Source organism: Diachasma alloeum, unplaced genomic scaffold, assembly GCF_001412515.2.
Source record: "Diachasma alloeum isolate Michigan unplaced genomic scaffold, Dall2.0 Dall_scaffold_00299, whole genome shotgun sequence".
Taxonomy (NCBI): Eukaryota; Metazoa; Arthropoda; class Insecta; order Hymenoptera; family Braconidae; genus Diachasma; species Diachasma alloeum.
In genome coordinates this window covers 998,080-1,020,757 of record NW_021680438.1, presented here as the reverse complement: position 1 = coordinate 1,020,757, position 22,678 = coordinate 998,080, and the positions used below count along the sequence as shown (strand labels likewise).

Sequence of the window (22,678 nt, the reverse complement as noted above, 5' to 3'; positions counted from 1 at the left end):
ATTTTCAGAAGTTTATAATGGAGAGGCCATTGATTTGTGAAATCATTGTTTCACCCAGGATGGAAATCGTATGAAATCAGTTCAAATTAAGTGAAATCCGTGATAACCTGGGATTTCATCGATTTCAGGTGATTTCATGAAACCATATTTGAGGAAATATTTTTTCCGTATTGCCCTTCACTTTTCCTCGTCCGGGGATTGGTATTGACCCTTCCCCAAACTCGTAAAAGTGAAAATCACTACGGAAAAATATCGTTCACGTCTAGTGCTGTGGGGTTTTTTACTCGCGAGTAAAAAAACCCCATGGCACTCGCCCTGAAATATACTATTTCCGTACTGACCTTCACTTTCCCAGTCCGGGGATTGGTATTGACCCCTCCCCGAACTGGCAAAAGTGAAAGTCCCTATGGAAAAATATCGTTCGCGCCTAGTGTCACAGGGATTTTCGACGAGTGTGAGGTTGGCACGTCGAGCCGAAGGCGAGGCTGGGAAACCCCAGTGACACTCGACGCGAAATATACTATTTCTATACTGCTTCTTACGATTCCTCGTCTGGAAATTGGTATTGCATACTTCCCACGCTCGAAAACTTGAAAATTACTACAAAAAAATCTTCTCCCGGGGCTGTAGCGATGGTTTTTTCTGCTCGTACGGTTGACCAAGTCCATACTTTTGGCTCAGACGCCAACGCCACACGAGAAAAAAACCCATCGCAACAGCCCGAAAAAATACTATTGTCTCTCAGTGTAATTTTGGAAGTGATTCAACAGTTTTGTAGTGAAATTAGATTTATTATCTAAGAAATAATACATTCCACACCGAATTTGATAATTCGCTTGCTTACTTTTAGAATTTCTAGGTACAACGTCACTTCTGGTAGCTGTACGCAGAAAATCCGTTTATTTGAATTAAATAAACGATTTACTTGATTCAAATAAAGTTTATTTAGTTCAAATAAATCATTTTTTTGGGTGTAACATCTTATATTTTACAATCAGGCAATTTTTTGTCAATTTTCGTTACTTAGAAAGAGTAATAAAAAGGATTATTAAGCTTCAGAGTTCAACTGATTTTCGATCTTCTTGGCTCTTCTCGATGTGATCCACGCTTCGAGAGTCCAAGATATGATGACTAGGTAGGGGAAGATATTCAGAATATGCAGGAGGAGGGAGTAACTCCCCAGAAGGACTTTGATTCTTCCTACGAGGGGACCGAAACCGATGGAAATGAGACCACTTGTTACTAACTGCAGTCCTGTCGCTGCTGGGAGTCGAGATAATGGGACGTGGGACGGAATCACCAGGGCTATGAAGATCGTTCTTAAGCTCTTCCCGAAGCCGACTAATACTGCTACCAGCAGGATTATTGTGTAGTCTATTGTGTGGGCGAGAACTGTAATTAATTAATGAGAGAGTAATAATTAATAATCAGCAATACAATGAAATTATTCCTGAAACTAGCGAACAGGCGCTTCTAATAGTATTTTATTTTATTTTATTTCCATTTCCGTCATGACAATTAGATTAATTTAATTTCATCCATCCTTATTCTTATTATATTTTTTTTTTCCTTCATTCATAAGTTACAACACTGAATAAAGAGGAATCATGTTGAAGATCAATCAAATTGTTTTTTTTTGTATTCAAAACAAACACATAAAATAAAAGTCATTCGAATTCTCATTCGGGTAATAGAAAAATCTTTCCATGTATTCCTGAAAATTTTTTAAATCTATTTTTCCCTTTACATGGTGAAAGGATATTGGTCCTCCTTATTCCTATGGTCCAATTATTATTATGAAAAGGGAATGAAAGAATAAGAAAGGGATAATCGACTAGAATATATTTTTTTTTCTTCTTTTATATCAGCGAGGACTTTGAATCACTTTTTTCTTCAAGTATTAGAGGGATATCAATATTTCAGCGAGAAGAAATCCATAAAATGCAAAAAAAGTGGACAGAAAGAACTGAAAAAAAAAACAATTTTTCAATGTCTCCTGAAAGTTTTAAAATCGATTTTTTTTCGAATAATGAAAGAATACCCATAAATTCAATTTCTATACTTGTCTTTTAATGGAATGAATAGAATAAATGATAGACATTAAGAATGGGAGATTAAAAATTTTATCGGATTATTATTATGTAATTATTCAATTATTATGTTTTTAATTTTCTTTGATATTGATGTCGGAAAACTCCAGCCTCGATTGCGAGTAGAAATTGTTAATATCATTGACAACGATCAATTCGCATATAATTTCGTATGGAATTTCAGTAGATTATGTTTCTGAAAAATCAATTGATTCTCGCAGGATGAAAGGATGAAGTTCGATTCGATAAGGTAATGAGAATAACCAACAATTGTTGAAATTTAGGTGGCAATTGAAGTAACTATTTGGTTATGCGTTACCAATGTATTTGCGAATTTTCACAACCTTCTATTAATCTTGCAATTTAGATGACAAACTTCATGAACAAATCGGTTTCAAATTCACTTCAAAATTACAATTTTGGACATTGCCCGTTGTGAATTCAATTATCGTCTACTGTGATGAAAATGAATTCTAGAACTAGAACTCTGGTATGTGGAAACTGCGCGTATAATTATGTGGAAGCTATAATTAATAAAGGCGTGGAAGGAGAGTGGAAACTGTGATTAATCAAGGAGGGAATTGTAATTAACGTACGTATATTTAATAAAGTGGTCATTTATTGGAATAACCCCACGCTTTTAGGAACGAACTAAAAAAATTTGATCCTTAGCTAGAAATGTACCTCACCCTACCCGACTGTGGCTGAAATAGAAAAAAGATCTTTACGTTGTTGAAAACTAATAAAGAAAAAACTGTTGAAAAAAGTTGCGAATTATAATGCAAATTGTAATGCAAGAATTGAAATTCCCTTGGAACCGACGTCGGTGGTGGAGTGGGCTAGACGCAAGTCTAGTGTGCGAAAGGTTGCCAGTTGATTTCCCGCGGAATGAAATTTTTCAACGGAAGGCTCCGGCGAGCGGGAGGTTGCTAATAGAGTAACCGCCTGTACCGGCACCGGTTTCCTGTGGTTTCCTATGCTACTCCTATGTTCTATAGGAGTGCGAATGCGGTACAGTGTAGAATCCACAGCCGCATGAATAGGGTTGGATAGAGTGCCGAAATGAGACCCGAAAAAGGGGACTCGAAAGGCCTTAAAAAATCCCTTGGGCGACAAACCAACTCACAAATTTGCCTTACAATTTACTCCGTTTTCCAACTGAGAAAACACCTGTGATCCTATTCAACGGCAGCCGGCTAAAGTAAGGTACATTTCTAACTAAGGATCATATTTTTTCGTTCAGTCAAAAAAGTCTGGGGATGTTTCAAAATATCCGCTTTGCTCAATATATAATATACAGCTACGCTCGAGCATTAATGATCAGTGGCACAAGGAAACCATTCATAAAATTTGACTATTATGTATTAAATTTCATTTTATAGACGAATTATCGAAAATGCCACCTTCGATTTGGAGTAAGAATTATTGAAATAGTTGGCAACGATCAGTTTACATATAATTCTAATTCTCTTTGTCGAATACCACAATTCTATTGTTTAGAAGGGTGATGGGGGAAATAATCATAGAAATTCTGAAAAGGTCAATACGCTATATATTCACTAGAATTCACAGATAATTTTTAAGAGATTTTTCTCTCCATGCACTAATAGAACAAGTGGAACGATTTAGTTGCTGTTAACGAGACTTCTTAACCGCAACTAAATCCTTCTAAGATCGATCTTATAACAAATGAGAAACTCTTTCAATAATCTAGTCCAATTTAGAAATCGAGCACTACACTTTAAATTTCAATGAATTTCCAACTGTGTAATGTACTCGTGGAACCAGTGGAAACTCAAATCAGTCTAGAATAAAAGACTAATCAGTACAATTGATTTTTATCAATTTTGGATCAGAAATTTAAGATTCATTTGGATCTATGTCTGATCCAAAAAGTGCTAGGATCCGATCTTTCTGATCAGTACCTGATCTGATACGGATCCAGTCGGGATTCGACTGATCAGAATAGGATCGGAATTCACTCCGTCATATCTGATCCAGACACTCCGTTCAGAATCTTACCAGATCATGATGCAAAATTTAAATAAAAAATTGCAGTCGGCTGTATCTTCGATACAGCTGTAATTGAACGTGGATACGTCCCTGGTATTTCCTTCTTTCTCGAATTCCCTAGAAACTCCGTGCATTCCCTCGAATTTTCTAGAAATTCCTTGAATTTCCTCGAAATTTCTAGTAACTCCTTGAATTTTTGCGAAATTTCAAGAAACTTCTCGAATTACCTCAAAATGTCTAGAATTTCCTAGAATTCCGATAGATGGCGCTGCACATAAGGATCGTTTCCCAAAATGACCCCCCATATTGAAACCATAGACGTATCCACGTCAAAAATTCCGACCAGTATCGGATCAGCATCTAATCTAGGATCTAATCTAGGCTCGAACAAACAGCTAGATTTCGACACCAGAAATCTTTCATAATTTCTTTTACTTACTTAGTCTCCCCGATGACATGAAAGCAACACCAATAAGGAAAAAGGTCCGATTACTGAACCCAATCTTCGAAGCTAAGAAAGATATGAAAACCCTGGCAGCCATATCCACTCCAGCCAGCACCGACATGAACATGGCCACCTGATTGATCTTCAGTCCGAAATCCCCCAGAATAAACGGAGTGATGAGTGCAAAATTTATTTCAGTAAAATTTGCAAAATTCAGTCCCAGCATCAAATTCACAAAGACCTTATCCCGCAGGAGGCTGAGATCGAAGAAGATGACGATAGCATTGATGAAGCGTTTGAAACGAGAGGGTGGATGTTCCTGGAGCAGAAAATTTTAATTCTCCCTCAATTACTCGTTTGCGAATGTGAATGGTCTTTTGCAAACCGAGATCTCCCTTACCGGACTCTCTCACCTCCACAGGCTCTTCCTCCGCGGTTCCTTCCAATTGACATTTTTCGCATTCATCAGCTTTGCAATCGTCTTCATTGGAGTTTGTGGATTCACAGGATTCCTTAACGATTATCAGCGGAGTAGTTCCAGATATCTGATTAGATAGCTTTCGCCGCCTGCCGTCATTCTCGCTAATGCCCCTGATTGATAAATATTTCACAAACTTAAGAGATAGCCGTTGAACATTGGGTAATGCTTTTGGAATTATTTTACTTGGCAATATTCCTGAGAGAATGTCCTTGGCTCAGCGCTGTTATGCTCGGTGGTCTACTCAAACTGAACGACTTATTTCGCAAACGTACTTGTGGATTTTCATGCTTCACAGTGCGATTCGAGGTGAGCGATACTGTCGATGAATTTTTCTTTGAGAACCTGAAGGCAACGAGAAAAATACATGTTTCAAAACGCCTTTTTTTATTGAAAATGTTAATCTCGTGGGTGAGAGGGAGTTGTTAATTTACCATCCGTCGTTGGCGCGTGACATCATCGGAGTTCCACCTTCAACATCGATACCAGCCGCACCCTCTTCCTCATCATCGTAATAAAGATACTGACTTCCAAACCCCTGACGATCATCGGCAATAGTCGACAATTTCTCCTTGAGGTTTTCAACTGATAGAGCTTTCAAATCCTTTCGCGTTCTATTATTCAAGACTGTGTCCTGTTTTTCCTGAATGAAAGCCAGAATTGAAATGTTATATGAAATATGAGAGCATCATTAAAGATGCTAATGCTTATGGGATAGTAATTTCAAGTCACCCGTTTGCAGCGATCACTCGACAATCATTACATTTGTAATATTATTAGAATTTGCACCTTTCTAGTACTATTATTTTATTATTTAACTTGAAATTTGAAAATATTAAAATAATTCATAATTTGAATTTTCTACTAACTATTGAGTAAATAATTCTAAATTTTATAAAAGGATTTTTCAATTAGACATGTAATGGTCAATCTTCTTACACGATTACTGGTTGATGGATTATTTCGAAATTTCAATATTCGATTGATGATTGAGTTGGTAATGGAAAATTGTAAATATTGGTATTATATTATATTATCATATTATATTATCAGTTAACAGAAGCTAAATTTAACTCATTTTGACATTAATGATTGTTCTGATTGTTCCCTGGTCTTTTCTTTGCATTATAATTATGAAAGATCACTTTAACAATAAATGAACAAAATTTTATTCTGCTTGCTGTTAGAATTTTAACTTTAACGGTATTCTTTAGTTGGATTATTTCTGTACAACTCTTCAATAACTAATGGGTTGAAAAGTCAGTAGGTTCTTCATTTTTTATTAATAATGTAATTTTGTTATAGATAGACAATACATTGGTTTGTGGTAATATTAATTTTTTGAATTTTTTTTTCAATGCAGAATAAATGAATGTCCTGATGAAGAACACTTTGTGTGTTCGAAACTTTGGCAATTATCTGGAGTTGACCTATTGACCCTCTATCGATGATTTTAAGGAATCCATTTTCAATTTTTAGAAATGGATCCCCAATTTCCATACGGAGAGAAATATTCAATAAAAATTACACATTTTTTCCGTAAAAACAAAATGTGGTTGTAGGAAATTTTACGGAACTGTCACGGAATTTTTCCAGAGCGTTCCGTAATTTTTATCTGAATCTCCTGTGAAAAATTACGATACCGTCACTTAAATTTTCTGAGTCGATTCCGTAATCGGTGAGCGAATTGTGAGTTTCGTAACATTTACTGAACATTTCTCTCCGTGCAAAAATTCTTAACACTAACTAAAATTCTCCTAAACTTTGAGGTTTCAATTACTGGAATTTAGTGTGAAAATGCTTACGATTTAGGACTATATCATTGGAAACTAATAACAAAATCACTTGATTTTAAGATTTCTCACTCGTTCAATTTCAGAATACCGCAGCTCCCTTAAAAGTAAACCTTTTTGTTCTCTGCGTTTATTTTCAATCAAATGCCCTCAATGAGCCCATAAAATTGACCAGAAATTTATCACAAAAATCAACGACTCGACATACTTTGATTGCTTCAGCCCGCAGTTCATCCATAACATTAATTTTCTTCGCATGCCACGCAACTGGGTGAAGTAAAAGAGAGCAAGCAACAGAGTGGGTTGCAAATCCACCCAAAATCAGAAGAGTCCCAGAGACATCGAATATCGGCATCAAAGCTGTAATTATCTGTAAAAACCGAAATCGTAATGTCAGAACCGGCATCGATGATTCCTGTCATCGTTTGAACATCTGTGACTTTACATGGGGCATAATGATGGGTCCAAGACCAGTGCATGTCCAGCTGAGGCCCACTGCCAGCCTCCTTCTCTTCTTGAAGTATGTATTTAGGGCCAGGGCATTCGATGACATTGATATTCCCGATCCGGCAGCTACAGATTGGCATTTGAATGACAGAATAAAAATTGTTACCAGTGAGTGACACAATTCATTAATTAACCAGTAGTAATACCCCGAGTGCTTCAAAATTATTGGTTATTTCCTGATAACTTGGTTGCAAACAAGGGAAAGTGCCGTAGTGGAAATTCTGCCTGAATCTCATGCCCGAAAAAATTTAATAGAAAAACCTATCGAATTCGTTTCAAAATTCTATTGGATTTCTATTAAACTTTCTGTTAGTCTTTCGCTGATTCTATTGACATGTTCAATAGAAAATATTGAATAGAAAAAGTCAACTGAATTCGATTTTTCTATGTAACTTATTCTTTTCATATATTTTCTATAAAATTTGCTCAACTCAAATTTCCTAAGTTATTTTCATTCCATTTTTCTCTTCTTTTCATTAAGAAAATCAAACGAAAAAACTTAGAAAATTTGAGCCGAGGAAATTCTATAGAGACTATCTCAATAGAATAAGTTATATAGAAAAATTGAATTCTATTGACTTTTTCTACTGAATATTTTCCATTGAACATTTCAATAGAATCGGCCAAAAACTAATGGGACAGTACAATAGAAATTCAATAGAATTTTCTAACGAAAAAACATGACAAACATGACAGGATGGTTTGCTTGTAGGGAAGCTTCAGGGAAATACCAAATAATTTTGAAGCTCGAAGGGTATTCGTCGGATTGTGCCACGAGAACAAATCGCGGCCAGGGAGGATGAAACATTTGAAATTCCAATTTTGAAAACGAATGAAGAGCAAATGTGCAATATCACGCCAAATACTACACTCTGATTGGCCGTGATCCGTTCTCAAGGAATAATCAGAAATATCCATTTGTTTTTTAAACTAAACAAAATAATAGTGGATAATTACATTATCTACATGCAAATGCCGGTTATCATTGAGTGAATCCTACGAATGCAGAATACGAAACTGAAAAAAATCATTAGCAACTGACACTCCTATTTAGCTTTCAATTATCACAAATTCAACATTGACAAGACACGAGTTGTCCTTCAGAAGCCACTACTATTTCAATGATCAACATCTATCCAGCAGTTGATAGCACCATTTTTCTCATAAATGAAATGTCAATTGCTAGATAATCTCAGTAAAAATAGCCACAAAGAATGGATAACTCGTAAGTAAATAATAAAACTGAGGTGTCACCGTGGAAGACTGCAAGATAAATAAGAATTTCATGGAACGTCCTGGCTGTGGACAGCATTATCGTTGCTGATGAACATAGGATTGCCCCACAGAGAGCTATCTGTCTGAAGCTGAACTTCTTGAAAAGAGGGCCATTGGCTAAACCTATAGAACAAAGAAAATAAGCCGGACTAAATGAGAAAACCCCTGGAAAATTCCAATTACAAAGATAATGAGTTGGTCTGCTCAAGGTCAGGCCTTTTTATTGATTCGCTCCTTATCGAGCGGTCAACAGCTGATTGTGAATATATCAGTTGAATCGTTATTGTGAGAATTAGCATACTGGGTATGCAGATAATCCCGTGACTGGTGATGCAATCTAATGCGTAGGCGATCAAAGAGGAGCACTCGCATCGATTAACAATACTGCGAATGAGTGAGGCTTTTTTGATAATGATCGACCTAGATTTTATTGGAAATGATGGGCAGAAACATTTGCTATCAGTCTGGCCCGTTTGCAAATAATTGAAAATCACAGATTCTAGAATTAATCATTTTGTTTTCGAGTGAGTGAGTTATCAAATAATTAATCAAGGATGGAACTGCCTGACTCGCCGAGAATAACAATTTAATCTTGAATCTTTTTAATGTGTTAAGAAAGATGATTGGAAGTACAGAGACTACAATGAAACAGACAATTCGTTTTTAATGGTTATTGGGGGAGAAAAATTTGCATTTGAAATCACCCATAATTTGTGATAATCACGCAGCGTTATGGCTTCGTAAGAACTTTAACTAGAACTCTAATAAGGAATGTAATAAACAGTCAAAATTGCAATATTTTTGAGGGATTGTTTTTTTAAATATTATGTGGGATTCTAATGTAATTTTTAATGTATTATTGATTTTAATGTAATGTAATTTTTTCTGAACTCATTGTATTTTTGCTTGTTAATAGAAGAAATATAATCGTTTGAATTTAATTTTCCAATTTCTTATATTAGAGTGATTAAATATGGTCTGAAAATGGTACACCCTTGTAGCGATTTATAAACTGTCGCGAATTTCATGAGTTTTTTTTTGGATGTTGACTTCAACGAGCGTTTTCCATTAATATCAATTAAAATTCAATTTATAATAAAATTTTGGAGATATTTATACTTTTCCGAAAATCGATTTTTAACGACCACTCGAGAAGTTCTTACTGAAATTAATTTAATCATGACTTAAAAAATTGAAGTCAATGATCTCTTGATTCTTCTTCATTAATCCCTTGATTGTTAATTTGAGAGTCGATTCCTAATGATTACTGGAAAAATGATCTTTAAAGCCAATCGAATTATGGTTAAAAAATCTTCTTAATGTCTTCTGAATTAAGTTGAAAATTTATGAGAATGGCATCGTGAGAGATGATAATGAGCTTTTGCTGGCGAATGACAATATTGGTTTTGGAAAAAATCAACTTTTCGATTTTTTATGTTGGAGTGATTGTGCATTATCTGAAAACTCATAATGTCCCATTTTTTAATGAATCCGTATCGGTTTATGTGTGGGCATTCGTATGTTTTGCCAAATTTTGTGGAATTTCCTTGAGAAAGGCCGAAGGCTTTCATTTGAAAGAATGATGTAATAGAATCGAAGTTTAATTCATTAGGAAGTACATTTCTAATATATTAATAATATAATATTTTAATGCCTTCTGAGTTAAGTTGAAAATTGATGAAAATCGAATCATGAGAGATTATAATGAGTTTTTGCTTGCGAATGAAAGCATTGTTTTTGTCAAAATTCAAAGTTTCGATTTTTTATGTTGGAGTGATTGTGCGTTGTCTGAAAACTCAGAATGTCCCATTTTTTAACGAACCCGTATGCATTTATGCGTGTGCATTCGTATGTTTTGCCAATTTTTTTGGAATTTCCTTGAGAAAGGCCGAAGTCTTTCATTCAAAAGAATGATGTAATAGAATCGAAGTTTAATTCATTCCGAAGCACATTTCCAATATACTAATGATATAATATTTTAACGCTTTCTGAACTGAGTTGAAAATTAATTAAAATAGAAAGATGAGAGATCAACTGAGTTTTTTCTTGCGAATGAAAGCATTGTTTTTGTCAAAATTCAAAGTTTCGATTTTTTATGTTGGAGTGATTGTGCGTTGTCTGAAAACTCAGAATGTCCCATTTTTTAACGAACCCGTATGCATTTATGCGTGTGCATTCGTATGTTTTGCCAATTTTTTTGGAATTTCCTTGAGAAAGGCCAAAGTCTTTCATTTGAAAGAATGATGTAATCGTATCAAAGGTGAATTAATTCGGAAGTAGATTTCCAATTCATCAAGAACGATAGCGATGCTTAAGTATGAACAATACATTTATGCACTTGTTTGCCAGAGTTTCAAGGAGATTGTTCAAATGAGTTGAATCATTCCTCCGAAAATCATCGAGATTAGTGGAAATATTATTCATGTTCAACAAATAAAGGATTTGAAAGGCACAAAATTGCCGTGGATCCAGGTGGCTTTGTCAGAGACATCCACTATTATCAGATGCAGAAGAAAAAGCATAAATAAAAGTACCGGATCGTGCTAATGACGAAATGAGATGATTGCGTGGCCCTGCTGCTTTCAAAATTAAGCGTAAAAAAAGTTTTTAACGACGAAACAGCAATTGCCTCGGGGCTTTCGTGTTGGCTCGATTTTGGCATGTGCCTGTTAGGGAGAAAGTCACAGCAACAATTTTTTGGACTGATTTACATCATCGAATTGACGGGATGATGACCAAGTAATTTGGTGAATGAGTTGTCAATCGATCCATTGTTGCAACAAAAAGTCTGCCGAGTGCATTCCAACTTTGCTAATCGAATCTGAATATTTATTCGAGATTGAGTAATCATGTTTATCTGACATTATTAGATAACAAATTCTTATTTTTAAATTTCGCTCTCCAATGGAAGCATTGGACATCTTTACAGTTCAAATTTCTACGATGTTTTTGGATCATCTAGATACATGTATACGTACGTGACCATTTTTTTCGTTTCTCTCAATAATCGATTAAGGGGAGGTTCACCCCGGTAAAAAAACTTTTTGGTTTTTCGAGAAAAAAAAATTTACAATACTACTTTCCACGTGATTTTTCTTCAGAAGTTCGATTTTGTTGGTCGAATTTGTCTCCGACCGCTAAAAATGTGACATTCAATTTTGTTTATTTGAAAATCAATTTTTTTTAAGCCAAGGTGTTTTTTAAAAATAGCTTTTTAAAATATGTTTAGAAATTTTTGCTCCTTAATTATGAAAAATGTGGGCGAAGAAACATTTTCATTATATTCTTGAAAATTTTTATGAGTATCAATTAGAATGAGTGAATTTCCATGAGACGAATGGAAAATTAATGGAAACCGTAGAGAAAAAATGCACCTATTGAAATGTTAGGGAGGAAGTGCATTGAGGAAATCCGGATTACTGAGAGGAGTCCTCTCAACTATAAGGCATAAAAGACTAGAAAATAACTTCCTCTATCGCGGAGTTAATAAAATAATAGCGGTGGCATGCAGATGAAATAAAAACGCATCAACGCTCACCAAGTTGAAATCTATATAAATCATAAAAATAGATTACACGTGGAATATCTCGAACTGAATTTGCATTTCGAAGTAAACTTGAAAGTGAGTACCCCTGGTGCTCTGTCCCTGGGCCCTACGCTTACTCCCACATGGCAATATTTCGGGGGAAATGCAAATTCAGGAAATTTTCACCGTAAATCCCCTGTGTTTTCCCCACACATGCGCGCCAAACTGTCGCCCAAATGCCCACCCGCAATAAAACCCTCTTGGGTCCGACGTCGCTATATTACCCCTTAATCCCTAAATTCCCCAATATTTGAGTACGTTGGGTATTTTTCCCGTCCCTACATTAGATAAATGGATAAGGACCACTAAACATAGAGTGAGCATTGGTAAATGAAGTTCATACATAATACTTGGGCGAGAAATTTTTTTTCTTGAGATAGGGTGAACTGTCCAGTGTTTGAACGAATAAGAGTCGTCAAATACCAATGATCGAAAAACCAAGATTTAATAATATGGGAATTTTCACCAGGTCTCATTCAATTCATGAACATTATTCATTATTCATTTTGGTTTTTAAAAAGGACAAAAGTCCCATTTCACTGTATTAACCATTTGTTCTACGATAAATATATAAATTAGTTCAATCACTGGACGAGATCGAAATTTTGATAAGCGAATAAATTTCAAATGGTATCTTCTCCCGAATTTTTTACAATTGAGGAGCGAAAATTTGTGATCATCTTTAACAACTAAAAAAATAATATGTTGGGGATTTTTGCTAAGTTCAGTTTTCGATTTAAAAAATTCGACTCCCTAATTTTGAGTGGCCGGAGACAATTTTGACCGATAAAATCAGATTCCTGAGGGAAAATGACGCCGAAAATGATCTGAAAATCAATACAATACTTGATGTTGCAGTTCAATTATTCTGGAAAAATTCGTAAAAATCCGGAAAATCCAGGGAAAATTCATGTTCCATGAAACTTCAACCAAATTGTAAAATTTCCATCTCACTTCCACTGAAAACTCATGAATTTCCTTGAATTCTACCTAGAACATGAAATTTCACAACCATTTTCCCCTAAATCCGATTCAATGTCAATCTTCTGAGAATTAATATCATATTTTCCATGAAATTTCAAAAAAAGTCTAACAGTGTATAGTATGATCTGTACAAACTGTACGAGATACTTGAATACCCTTAAGTGAAACTATTCATTTCAAATCGCTAATTTATTAGCAAAAATGACAACACCAAGTTATGAAAGAAGCAATAGCCCACTTGTTTCGTCTAGCTGCAGGAGCGCTAGTGGGACGTCACGGAAAATAAACATTTCCCCTTTTACTAAACGCAACACGAGTATAAGTACAGTGAAAGTAGAATTGGTTTGAAGCCAGTAGAAGTGAAACGCAGATAGTGAATTCAAACTCACCTATCGTAGCTGTTATAGCGAGATGAACATTTAGAATAGTCGTTGTTTCCGTTGGTGTTATTCCAAGGTGGGCTAATTTCACTCGAAATATGAGGCCGAAATTTTGTATTGTCGCTAGCACGCAAAGCTTCACGCGTAAATGAAAAAAAAAATTGATCATTTCACTTTCATTCAAATTTTGAGTCTCAAGATTTAAGAGGACACTACTATAAGTTTTAAAAGTCGTGGGCGATTGGAATAAAATTTCTCATACACTGAAGATCGATCATATATGTCTAAAAATGAATAATTAGTGCAAAAAAATCAATTGTTTATTGTTCGTTTGCCCCGCAGATGCCTAAAATGTTAAAAGTAGTCCAAAGTCTCCAATTTTTTAGCTGCAGAGGTTTTTTTACACAATTGCGAGTTAGTTTTTTGAAATTCGACTCCTACAGAACTAATTTCGTTTTTTTTTCAAATAAAAAATTACACCATTCATGTAAAATAGTCCAAAAAGTATCTGAAAAAATCGAGAATATATTTAAAATATTTCAAGGATAATTTTTTAGTCTATTTTACATGAATGGCGCAACTTTTCATATTCAATAAAACGAAATTAGCTATGTAGGAGTCGCATTCCAAAAAACTAATTCGTCATTATTATTGTACCCAGTTTTGGACCCTGGACTATTTTTAACATTTTAAGCTTGTGCGGGGCAAACCATCAATAAACAATAATTTTTTTGCACTAATTATTCGTTTTTAGACATATAATCGACTTTAAATGCATGAGAAATTTCACTCCAATCGTCCGCGACTTTTAAAACTGATAGTGGCCTCTCCTTAAGGGGATAATCACTCACGTTTGAAAATCCAGCAGCGAGAACGATAATCCACCCCCAACCCCCGTCAGGGGCCACAAAGTCATCTGTCAACTTATTGAGCTCTTCCTCAGGCTTTTTATTCCCTTCGTCTTTAACATTGTCACCTTCAGTCGTCATAGCACCCATTGCCGAGAGATATGCTCACTCTTACACGATAGACCACCTACGGAAGAACATTAGCAACTGGACAGCCGGTTGAGAGTTTATCCACTCCTGCATTGCGCGATATCCCAACAAGTTCACACCCAAACTATGACGTGTACGCGCGTTTTCTGATTTCAAGTGTAGCAAAGCAGGTTTCAGGGTCACTGCTATAACGGGGAGGAATCATTTTCGAGATCTGATGATCAGTATATCCGTACACCAGCAATGCATTCATCGTTGTTTTACGTTTTTTCTTCTTTAATGCTGTGAAATGTTGACGATAATGAGGAAAATCGAAGACAATTCGCCAGATTTAGCTTATCAAAGGAGAAATGGTAGTCGGGACTTCAAAGCGATTAATCATTCTGATATTGATGGCATTGTCTTCATGCGAAAAATGTAGTCTGAAATAATCGTTTCATTTTCAGGTCATTGCAGAATTCTTTGATGATTATACGTACGAAAACAGTCAATAGAAAATCTCAACGAATTCGCTAGAAAATTCTATTGGAATTGTCTAGAATATTTATGGAGATTCTATTAGAATTCTAGGGAATTCTCGTTGAAATTTTATTTCTTTTTGCGCAGATTCTATTAGCTATTTCGTAGGAGAAAGTCAATAGATTTCGATTTTTCTGGCTGAATTTTTATCTTGAGATTTTTTCTATTAAAATTATTGGGGACAGACTTTCTATGCTTTTTCTACTATATTTTGTTTTGCTTTGCATTACAGGATGCGAGTGAAAAAAACTTGGAAAATTCATGACCAAGTCTTATAGAAATAGAATTCCAGGAGAATATTCACATAGAAAAATCGAAATCTGTTGAATTTTCTAAAAAAAAAAAGAATTTTAACGAGAATTCCCTAGAATTTTCATAGAATCCCAATAGAATTTCTAGAGAATTCGCTAAAGTTTGCTATTGAATTTGTTCATACGTGTATTCATCGGTGATGATTCTGCACTCGGATGAAATGGATAATCTTATCATCATTGGGCAAGTTTTTTTATGACTATTATTGATAAAACTTGGCGATCAATCATGTAAAAATTGACTATTGATAATAATATCGTCGTTGTAAATCCAACGGGACGTAACAGCTATGCTTGTACACATCACTTACGCCCCTTCAGCTAGACGACGATCTTTAAAATCGTCCAAGTGCCTCAGGTTTCATCCGATCGATCATTGTTTTTTCAAAATGTTCGTTAGTCCCCAAAGCGCAAAGTTATGCATCCATTTTACGACCCACTGAACAGATCATGAAAAATTTAGAAAAAAATGAAATGTTGAGAAATCAATGCGAAAGAAATAAGCGAAAAAAAAATTCTTCAATTTTTCCATGATCTACGTAACAGATCGTCATACAGATACATACCTTTGTTCTTTGGAGTTTAACCCTAGATTGGTCACCATGCGAGGGAATTACGTGTCGTTTTTTTCGTCTTGTCACCGGCTGGTTGACGGGAAAGATCCTAAAAAATTTGAATTCGTCAACTAAAGTATCTGGAAAATTTTAGTATGGTTTTTTTAATATTACATCCCAAATTCTGGAGGACAAAAAATCATTTCCAACAGTTGAACAATTTTTTCCCATGTTAAATGAAATTGCCCGTTGCGCGACGTTGCTGGAAACTGGTTAAACGCGCCCAGGCAGTGTAGAGTGAATTCGACAACGCTGGAGCCTAACTAACGCGGCGGCAAATCCCCGCGGAGGTGACCAGAGTCGCAAGTTCCCATCAGGTGACCAACCTAGGGTTAACCCTCGATCACTCGTTCAACGAGCGCGACGCCGCCCGTTTTCGTTTTTTTTACATTTAAGCGTGTTTTTCGAAGCTTAAAAATTCTGAAAAAATTAGAGCTCCTAGTTCAACGGTTTAATTAAGCTCGAGAAATTTGTTCAGCTAAAAACAAAAAAAGAAACTTCGACCGGACAGAAAAGCGGTGCCGCGCCGCCCGAGTGGAGTCCCTGTCGATCGCTCGATCGACAATGTTGCTACATTCACTGTCATACGTGGAAAGCGCGCATAGCGGTAAGCGCCAAAGTGGCAACAGCGCGCTCGGTTTAACCCATCGGCGCTGCGCTAATCGCGCGACGGATGAAGGCTGGCGGTCGAGCGGGAGTGATCGAGGGTTAATAAACATTTTGAAAAAAAAAAGTCCATCGAATGAAAACTAAGACACTCGAAGGATTTTAAAGATCAAAATGAAAACACTTGTTTTTCGTTGATTCACGGGGTACCATCGATTGCAGTCATAATTTTTCCCACTTATTAATATGTGCCATCATATATTAAAAGTCGCTCGATACTTCCCCTGCTCCAATGAAGACTTTGAGATTTGTAAAATTTAGAAGTTGTCGGAGGTTAAAAAGATGATTATGGGAATTTTTGATGCATTTTGTACGCATTTGTACGCATTTATATTTTTTTCCCCAATGATATGGCCCATTCTCCCGAAATATGCCCGAAATTCTAGTATATACTATCTCAATAGAATATAAATTTTTGAAAAATTTATTTTCAACTTCACACAAAAAATTATAATTTTTGAAAATCCTCCTTTAGTGTTCTTCCTGCATATTTCAAGTATGAGTGACTCAATTTTTTACTCAATCCGTTGAAAATTGAGGTACTTGAATGTTTCTGTAGACTTTCATCCGTTTCGATTCGTTTTGACCTTTAGCAAGCCTTGAAAAATCTCGGAGTTCGGTTTATTTACACTTTGTTTCGCCTATAACTCTACAATGATCGTCTCCACATCACCCGACAATTTCAAAGTTTCACCGTGGTGTCCCCTCAAGGTATATCCCTAGAAAACAGGTTTTTCTTAGATTGTCCCCATGTTTTCCATAGATAATATGTACAATATTCCTCAGGTACTGACAAAAATGCTAACTAGCTGTACTACACAGTTTAGGAGATAATGAATAATAAAGCGTGAACTTCTAGCAAGGCATAGGCCAAACGGGGCTTATGGGTCGACCGGTCCCTACGATGTTCTTAAAAAAAGAATCCGAGGTAGATTGAAGATAAAATTTTATAGTATATAGTTGCTGCGATATTCAACTCAAAATTTTGGTTCAAACAATTTATTTATTTGATTCAAACAATTAATTAACAAATAACTTCGTATTTGATTCAAACAGTTATTGGTGCTTTCATCAACAACATATGAGAATAGAAAAACTCAATAACTTATGAGAATGCTATAAATTAAGTCATTTAGTATTTATATCGGAAATCCATAAGGACTAACTTTTGGGTGGTATTGTCGTGGGATGAATCTTAAGCGGGGACACTACTGAAATTTGTTAGCCCTGCAATAAAAAAATGACCTCCATGAGATTTTTCTTACATGTGTAGTCATTAAAAACATTGTTTTGACCCACCTACGCCCATTCGATATGGCGGGGAATTTCAAAAAACCGAAAAAAACGATTTTGCCCTTTGAGAGTCTGGAAAGTGAGTAGAAATGATCGGATCGTCTTGAAAATGATACACAATGTTCAGAACACCATGTTTTTAGATTTTAGATTACCCAGAAATCGGGAAAAACAAATCGAATAAAACCCTAGTTGAAATTGTGAGAGGCTCTGCGACATTGGCTGCTGCAGCGACGTTCACGCACGCAGTGCGCTACCATACTCTGCTGCTAGGTCGCTGCTGGAACCCTATGCGACACTGATGAGGTGCGCTCCCATTTTTTCATTTTATTGATAATAATAATTATCAATTAGTTGCGAGCGATTATTATTCACTAACAAATCGTTAATTCTTCAATAATTGATTTGAATTAATACGCATTATCTGAAGCTTGTGAATTCTTAATTGACGGGATTTGAGGTAAGGGCGGACATAGATAGGTCCATCCCGCATAAACCCTGCGCAGCTCTGTCTCAGCGACTCTGTTGCGTACCTTTCTGTGGTACATCGCCGCGAAAGGCAATATCGCGCCCCAACTTATGCCGCGACATTCCTGCGCAATGAAATTTCTGCTAGGGAAGCAAGCTGACTAATTCGATATTTTTGCATTTTGTGATTTTTCGATTAACGGATGATCTAAAATCGAAAAATCAGGCCCGCTCGCGCGCTTCGCGCGCTCCCTCTTTAGGGTATGACCGGTAGGGGTTGGTGGAATTGGATGTGACCCATTACGGGTCGCACCAATAACTTCCCGACCATTTGTTTTTTCTTTCATTAATTTTTTTATTATGTATTTATTCAATCTTTTTCTCACATTTCTCCGAGGAAATACCCATAGAAGACAAGAAAATCCGTGCACGTGCTCGCACTCACACACACTCCCATGCACACACATCGCCGTGTTCCGCATCGAGAAAAGATGTAATTTATCAGAAAAGTAAAATTGTTTCTTGAATGTATATCGATTTCGAAAAAAGCTAGTGAACTGCTGATTAAATGTCTTCCAGTATTCCATGATTTGTGCGTTATATCAAGATTCATCGTTTCTAACAAAAAAAACTTGAAATCGCATCGTTATGCACGGAGAAATGGTCTCGTTTACAAAAAAACGCTAATTTTCGACTTTTTTCCAAATGTTTTTTGGAAAAAACTGGAGAAACGCTGAGACGATCGTCTCCATAATCTAATCAGGTTCAAGTCACATGAAAATACAGCGATTAAAAAAAAAAAAGTCAAATCGCATCGTTTGTTCAGGAGGAATCGTGGCACAAAATTTTTGTCACAGACGTACGCACACACATACACACATCCACACATACAGACAGGTATCTGAAAAGGGTCAGAAGTGGTTCCAAAGGTCATGAAACGTGGAGAAATGCTTAAATTTCCACATTCGATTTTCGGGGTCATTACAATAACTTCCTCCCTTCGGGTCGGGAAGTTAAAAATCATCTGATTCAAATTGGCATCTGCAGCTTTGTTTATTTCAGTGTTCTGAACATTGTGCATTAATTTCAAGACCATCAGATCATTTTTACTCACTTTGTCGATTTGTCGATTTGTCGATTTGAAAAAATCTTTTTTTTCAATTTGCCGTCATATTGGACAAGTGAAGGTAGGTCAAAACAGTTTTTTAGTGACCACACATGAGAGACGAATCTCACAGAGGCCATTTTTTTATTAGAAGACTTTCAAATTTCAGTAGTGTCCCCCCTTAAAGAACAATATTCACGTGCATTCGCCTAGAAGGTGAATGGTTGGTCAAGATGTAATTTATCCTGTGTAGAAATAGATTAATTATTCATTGGAATTGCAACTCGGTTGGGAACAATGCTCGTGATAGAAACACATGTCGACCTCTATGGCCGCATGTCGTTGAATATTCACATCCCTGCGACTATGTATTTTCTCACTTTTCAGCAATAGTCGGAATATACCTGGAGGAATTCATATGTGTCCCTTGGATGACTTTCCGCAAAGATTCAATACTACTGGGAGTAATGAAGCGAATTAATACGAGAAAACTCACAGCGCGGGAACAGGTTTTGTAATCGCCGCTGTAGAGTCTCATATCGTATGAAAAATTCAATATTGAGTAAATAGGTTTCTATGAATATGTACTCATAAAAAAAACTATTAAAAAAACATTAGCGTCCTGTTTTCCATGGGCTGAGGTGAGCCATTATTCGATGATTGATAAATTGATGTGTGCAACCGCGCTCGAGGAATTCATGCGGAGGTTCAGTCAGAACAATGAGGAGCATGAAGCATCGAATTAGGAGATTATAGTCGGAAGATTAACATATATGAAATTAACACAATTTATAGATTTGTATTGAATACTTCACTGCTTTTTTGCACTTCATTTCGAATCAAAGAATGTATTTATAACATATCAATAACAAAAAAATTAATAGATTTTACGTTTTTCTAAAAAAAACTCTTCAGCATAAATTTGTCAAGTTTTCAAAATAAGAAGAAACTTTATGCCATATTTCATCGTTAATATGTCCGTTTTCGGAAAAACCGAAAAATGGAAATGTTTTGGAAACATTGTACGAAGGGGTATACATATTTTGATTCACTGGGATGGAAGATATCGAGACGAATATTTTGAAAATAAAATTCTTGAAATTGGCTAGATAGTTTTCGAGATATTTACGAACAACAATTTAGAAACGAATGGTGTTTTCTCAAAAACGGCTGGGTCGATTGGGTTGAAATTCTGCACAGAGTAGTCCTCATTAATATCTATAATCTGACAAGTTTTAAGATTTTTTGAAATTATTCTAGTTCTTGAATTCGTAGATTTTTGTCAAATTTAGTATTTTTTAAATTGGAAAATTTCAAAATAGAACGATTTTAATGCTTCCATTCAAAAGCCAGAATAGAAGAAACTTAATAAATTTGTGCTGAAAAAATTGAATAAAAACAATTTCAACAGTATAAGCTCTACACAGACAAATTTTTTTTTTTATCCGATTTTTTTTCTTAGAAAAGAAATATGCGGAGAAGCCGTGGTATTTCCTATGGAATTCGACGAAAATTCTGAGGAGAATTCTATTTATTAAGAACAATGTACAGCTTTAGTAGTTAGAAAGTGTCTTTATAGACAATTTGTAAAATTGATATTAACATCTACATTAGTATCAGGGGGGGGATACCTTTACGGAGTAATCGACGCAATCGTCGAATTTATTTTATGGTGACCTTTCCCTGGGGTTGTAAGGCACAGGTATACTCCTCCAGGTATACGTCAATCTTTTCTGCGTAAAAAAGTCTAAGGAACGGGATTGCAATAATTACCTATAATTCACTTAAACTCACTGTATAATTGATAAGTAAAAATGTTGATAAAATAATTCACAAAACTGGAGCCTATAAAAATAAGTATTGCACTTTAAAATAACTTGATAATATTAAATGAATATTTACTTAAAAATGCGAGATCAGAACTTGGTGTTGTGTCTCGATAGTTTCGCTGTGGAATCTTCGTTGGTACTACCGTATTATATTTCTTAAATCCTACTCTTCATGTACAGTGTTGAGCGTGAGGGTAAAGGGGGTTGTACTCTTGTAGAGAGAGGGCACAAAAATTTTTCTATTGGTAGAAAGATATTTGAAGGCGTGAAAAGTTCAAGGCTCTACAGTGTTGACCAAAGTACGTCGGGTCCTTCATTGAGGTCCGGAAAAATAAAAAAGGGAAAGGTCAGAACGGACTCCCGGACGAATTTTACGACTTTCATCTGGCTAGCGAAAGTGCCTGAACAGTAAATTTTCGGGAAAAATAATTTTTGTACGAATGAGTTGACGCGGGTTTTTAACAGACAAATTTCTAAAATTTGTCTGTTTTATGATTTCTACGTGCGTAGCTGCATCTTCCTGGTACTTGGGAAAAAAGAAATTGCTTTAGGGAAAACTGAAGAATTTTGGGAAAACGAAATAGTTTCAACGCTCGTCGTAAATATTATTTTAGATGTGCGATCGAACAATAACAATGATCCTGCACATTGCTGTTTTCCTTCCTGAAAATACAAGTCTTCGTTACCAATTAAGGTAATCAATTGATAATTGAAGCGGTGATTACACTAGTACGTACGGTGTCTAACAATGGATAGAAATTATAACGTGGTTTTCTGATTATGAAAACTTCTAACCAGTTTTCCTCTCATCAATCTTCCAACCAACATAATTTTTTTGTTCAGACAAAAGAGGAAAATCGCATTCGGAGACAATTTGTGTGCTCGGCAACGGTTACATATCCGTTAAAAACTTTGAGTACACAGCACTCATGATGATATACCATCAAACCTCTCAATGACGCCGAACACGTAGGGAAAAATTCCATAGAAAAGCTATTGCGTTGGATTACAAATCCCATTTTTCCACCGATTTCTATTAGAAAATATATAGTTTCACCGAGCAATACCAGTAGATACTTGATATTAAAAAGTTAAATGTCAATGGTTGTTGATTTCTTTTTAATACAAACTTAAATTATGATGATTTTTGCTGCATGAATTGTTAGGTATAGACTTTGCAGGTTTTTTTCATGGATTTTATAATTAAAAGAAAACAAATTAAAGCACGAAGAATATGGGAAATAAATGCGCATGAATTTTTACATAAAAAAATCTGAAGGAATGGAGTCATATAGAAAATATAAATCTATTAAATCTATCTCTT

The 22,678-nt window shown here is 35.5% G+C and overlaps 1 protein-coding gene across 1 annotated transcript; it reads right to left on the bottom strand.

Moving 5' to 3' along the window:
* Positions 1 to 770: 770 nt before the first annotated feature.
* On the bottom strand, positions 771 to 14,634 carry LOC107039418. Its single transcript, XM_015259015.1, has 10 exons — positions 14,403 to 14,634; positions 13,561 to 13,687; positions 8,581 to 8,724; positions 7,265 to 7,392; positions 7,028 to 7,189; positions 5,461 to 5,669; positions 5,213 to 5,371; positions 4,962 to 5,139; positions 4,543 to 4,867; positions 771 to 1,392 (listed from the first exon to the last, which is right to left on the bottom strand). The coding sequence occupies exons 1-10, from the start codon at positions 14,547 to 14,549 to the stop codon at positions 1,049 to 1,051; spliced, it is 1,923 nt and encodes a 640-aa protein (XP_015114501.1). The 5' UTR covers positions 14,550 to 14,634; the 3' UTR covers positions 771 to 1,048.
* Between the last annotated feature and the right edge of the window lie 8,044 nt (positions 14,635 to 22,678).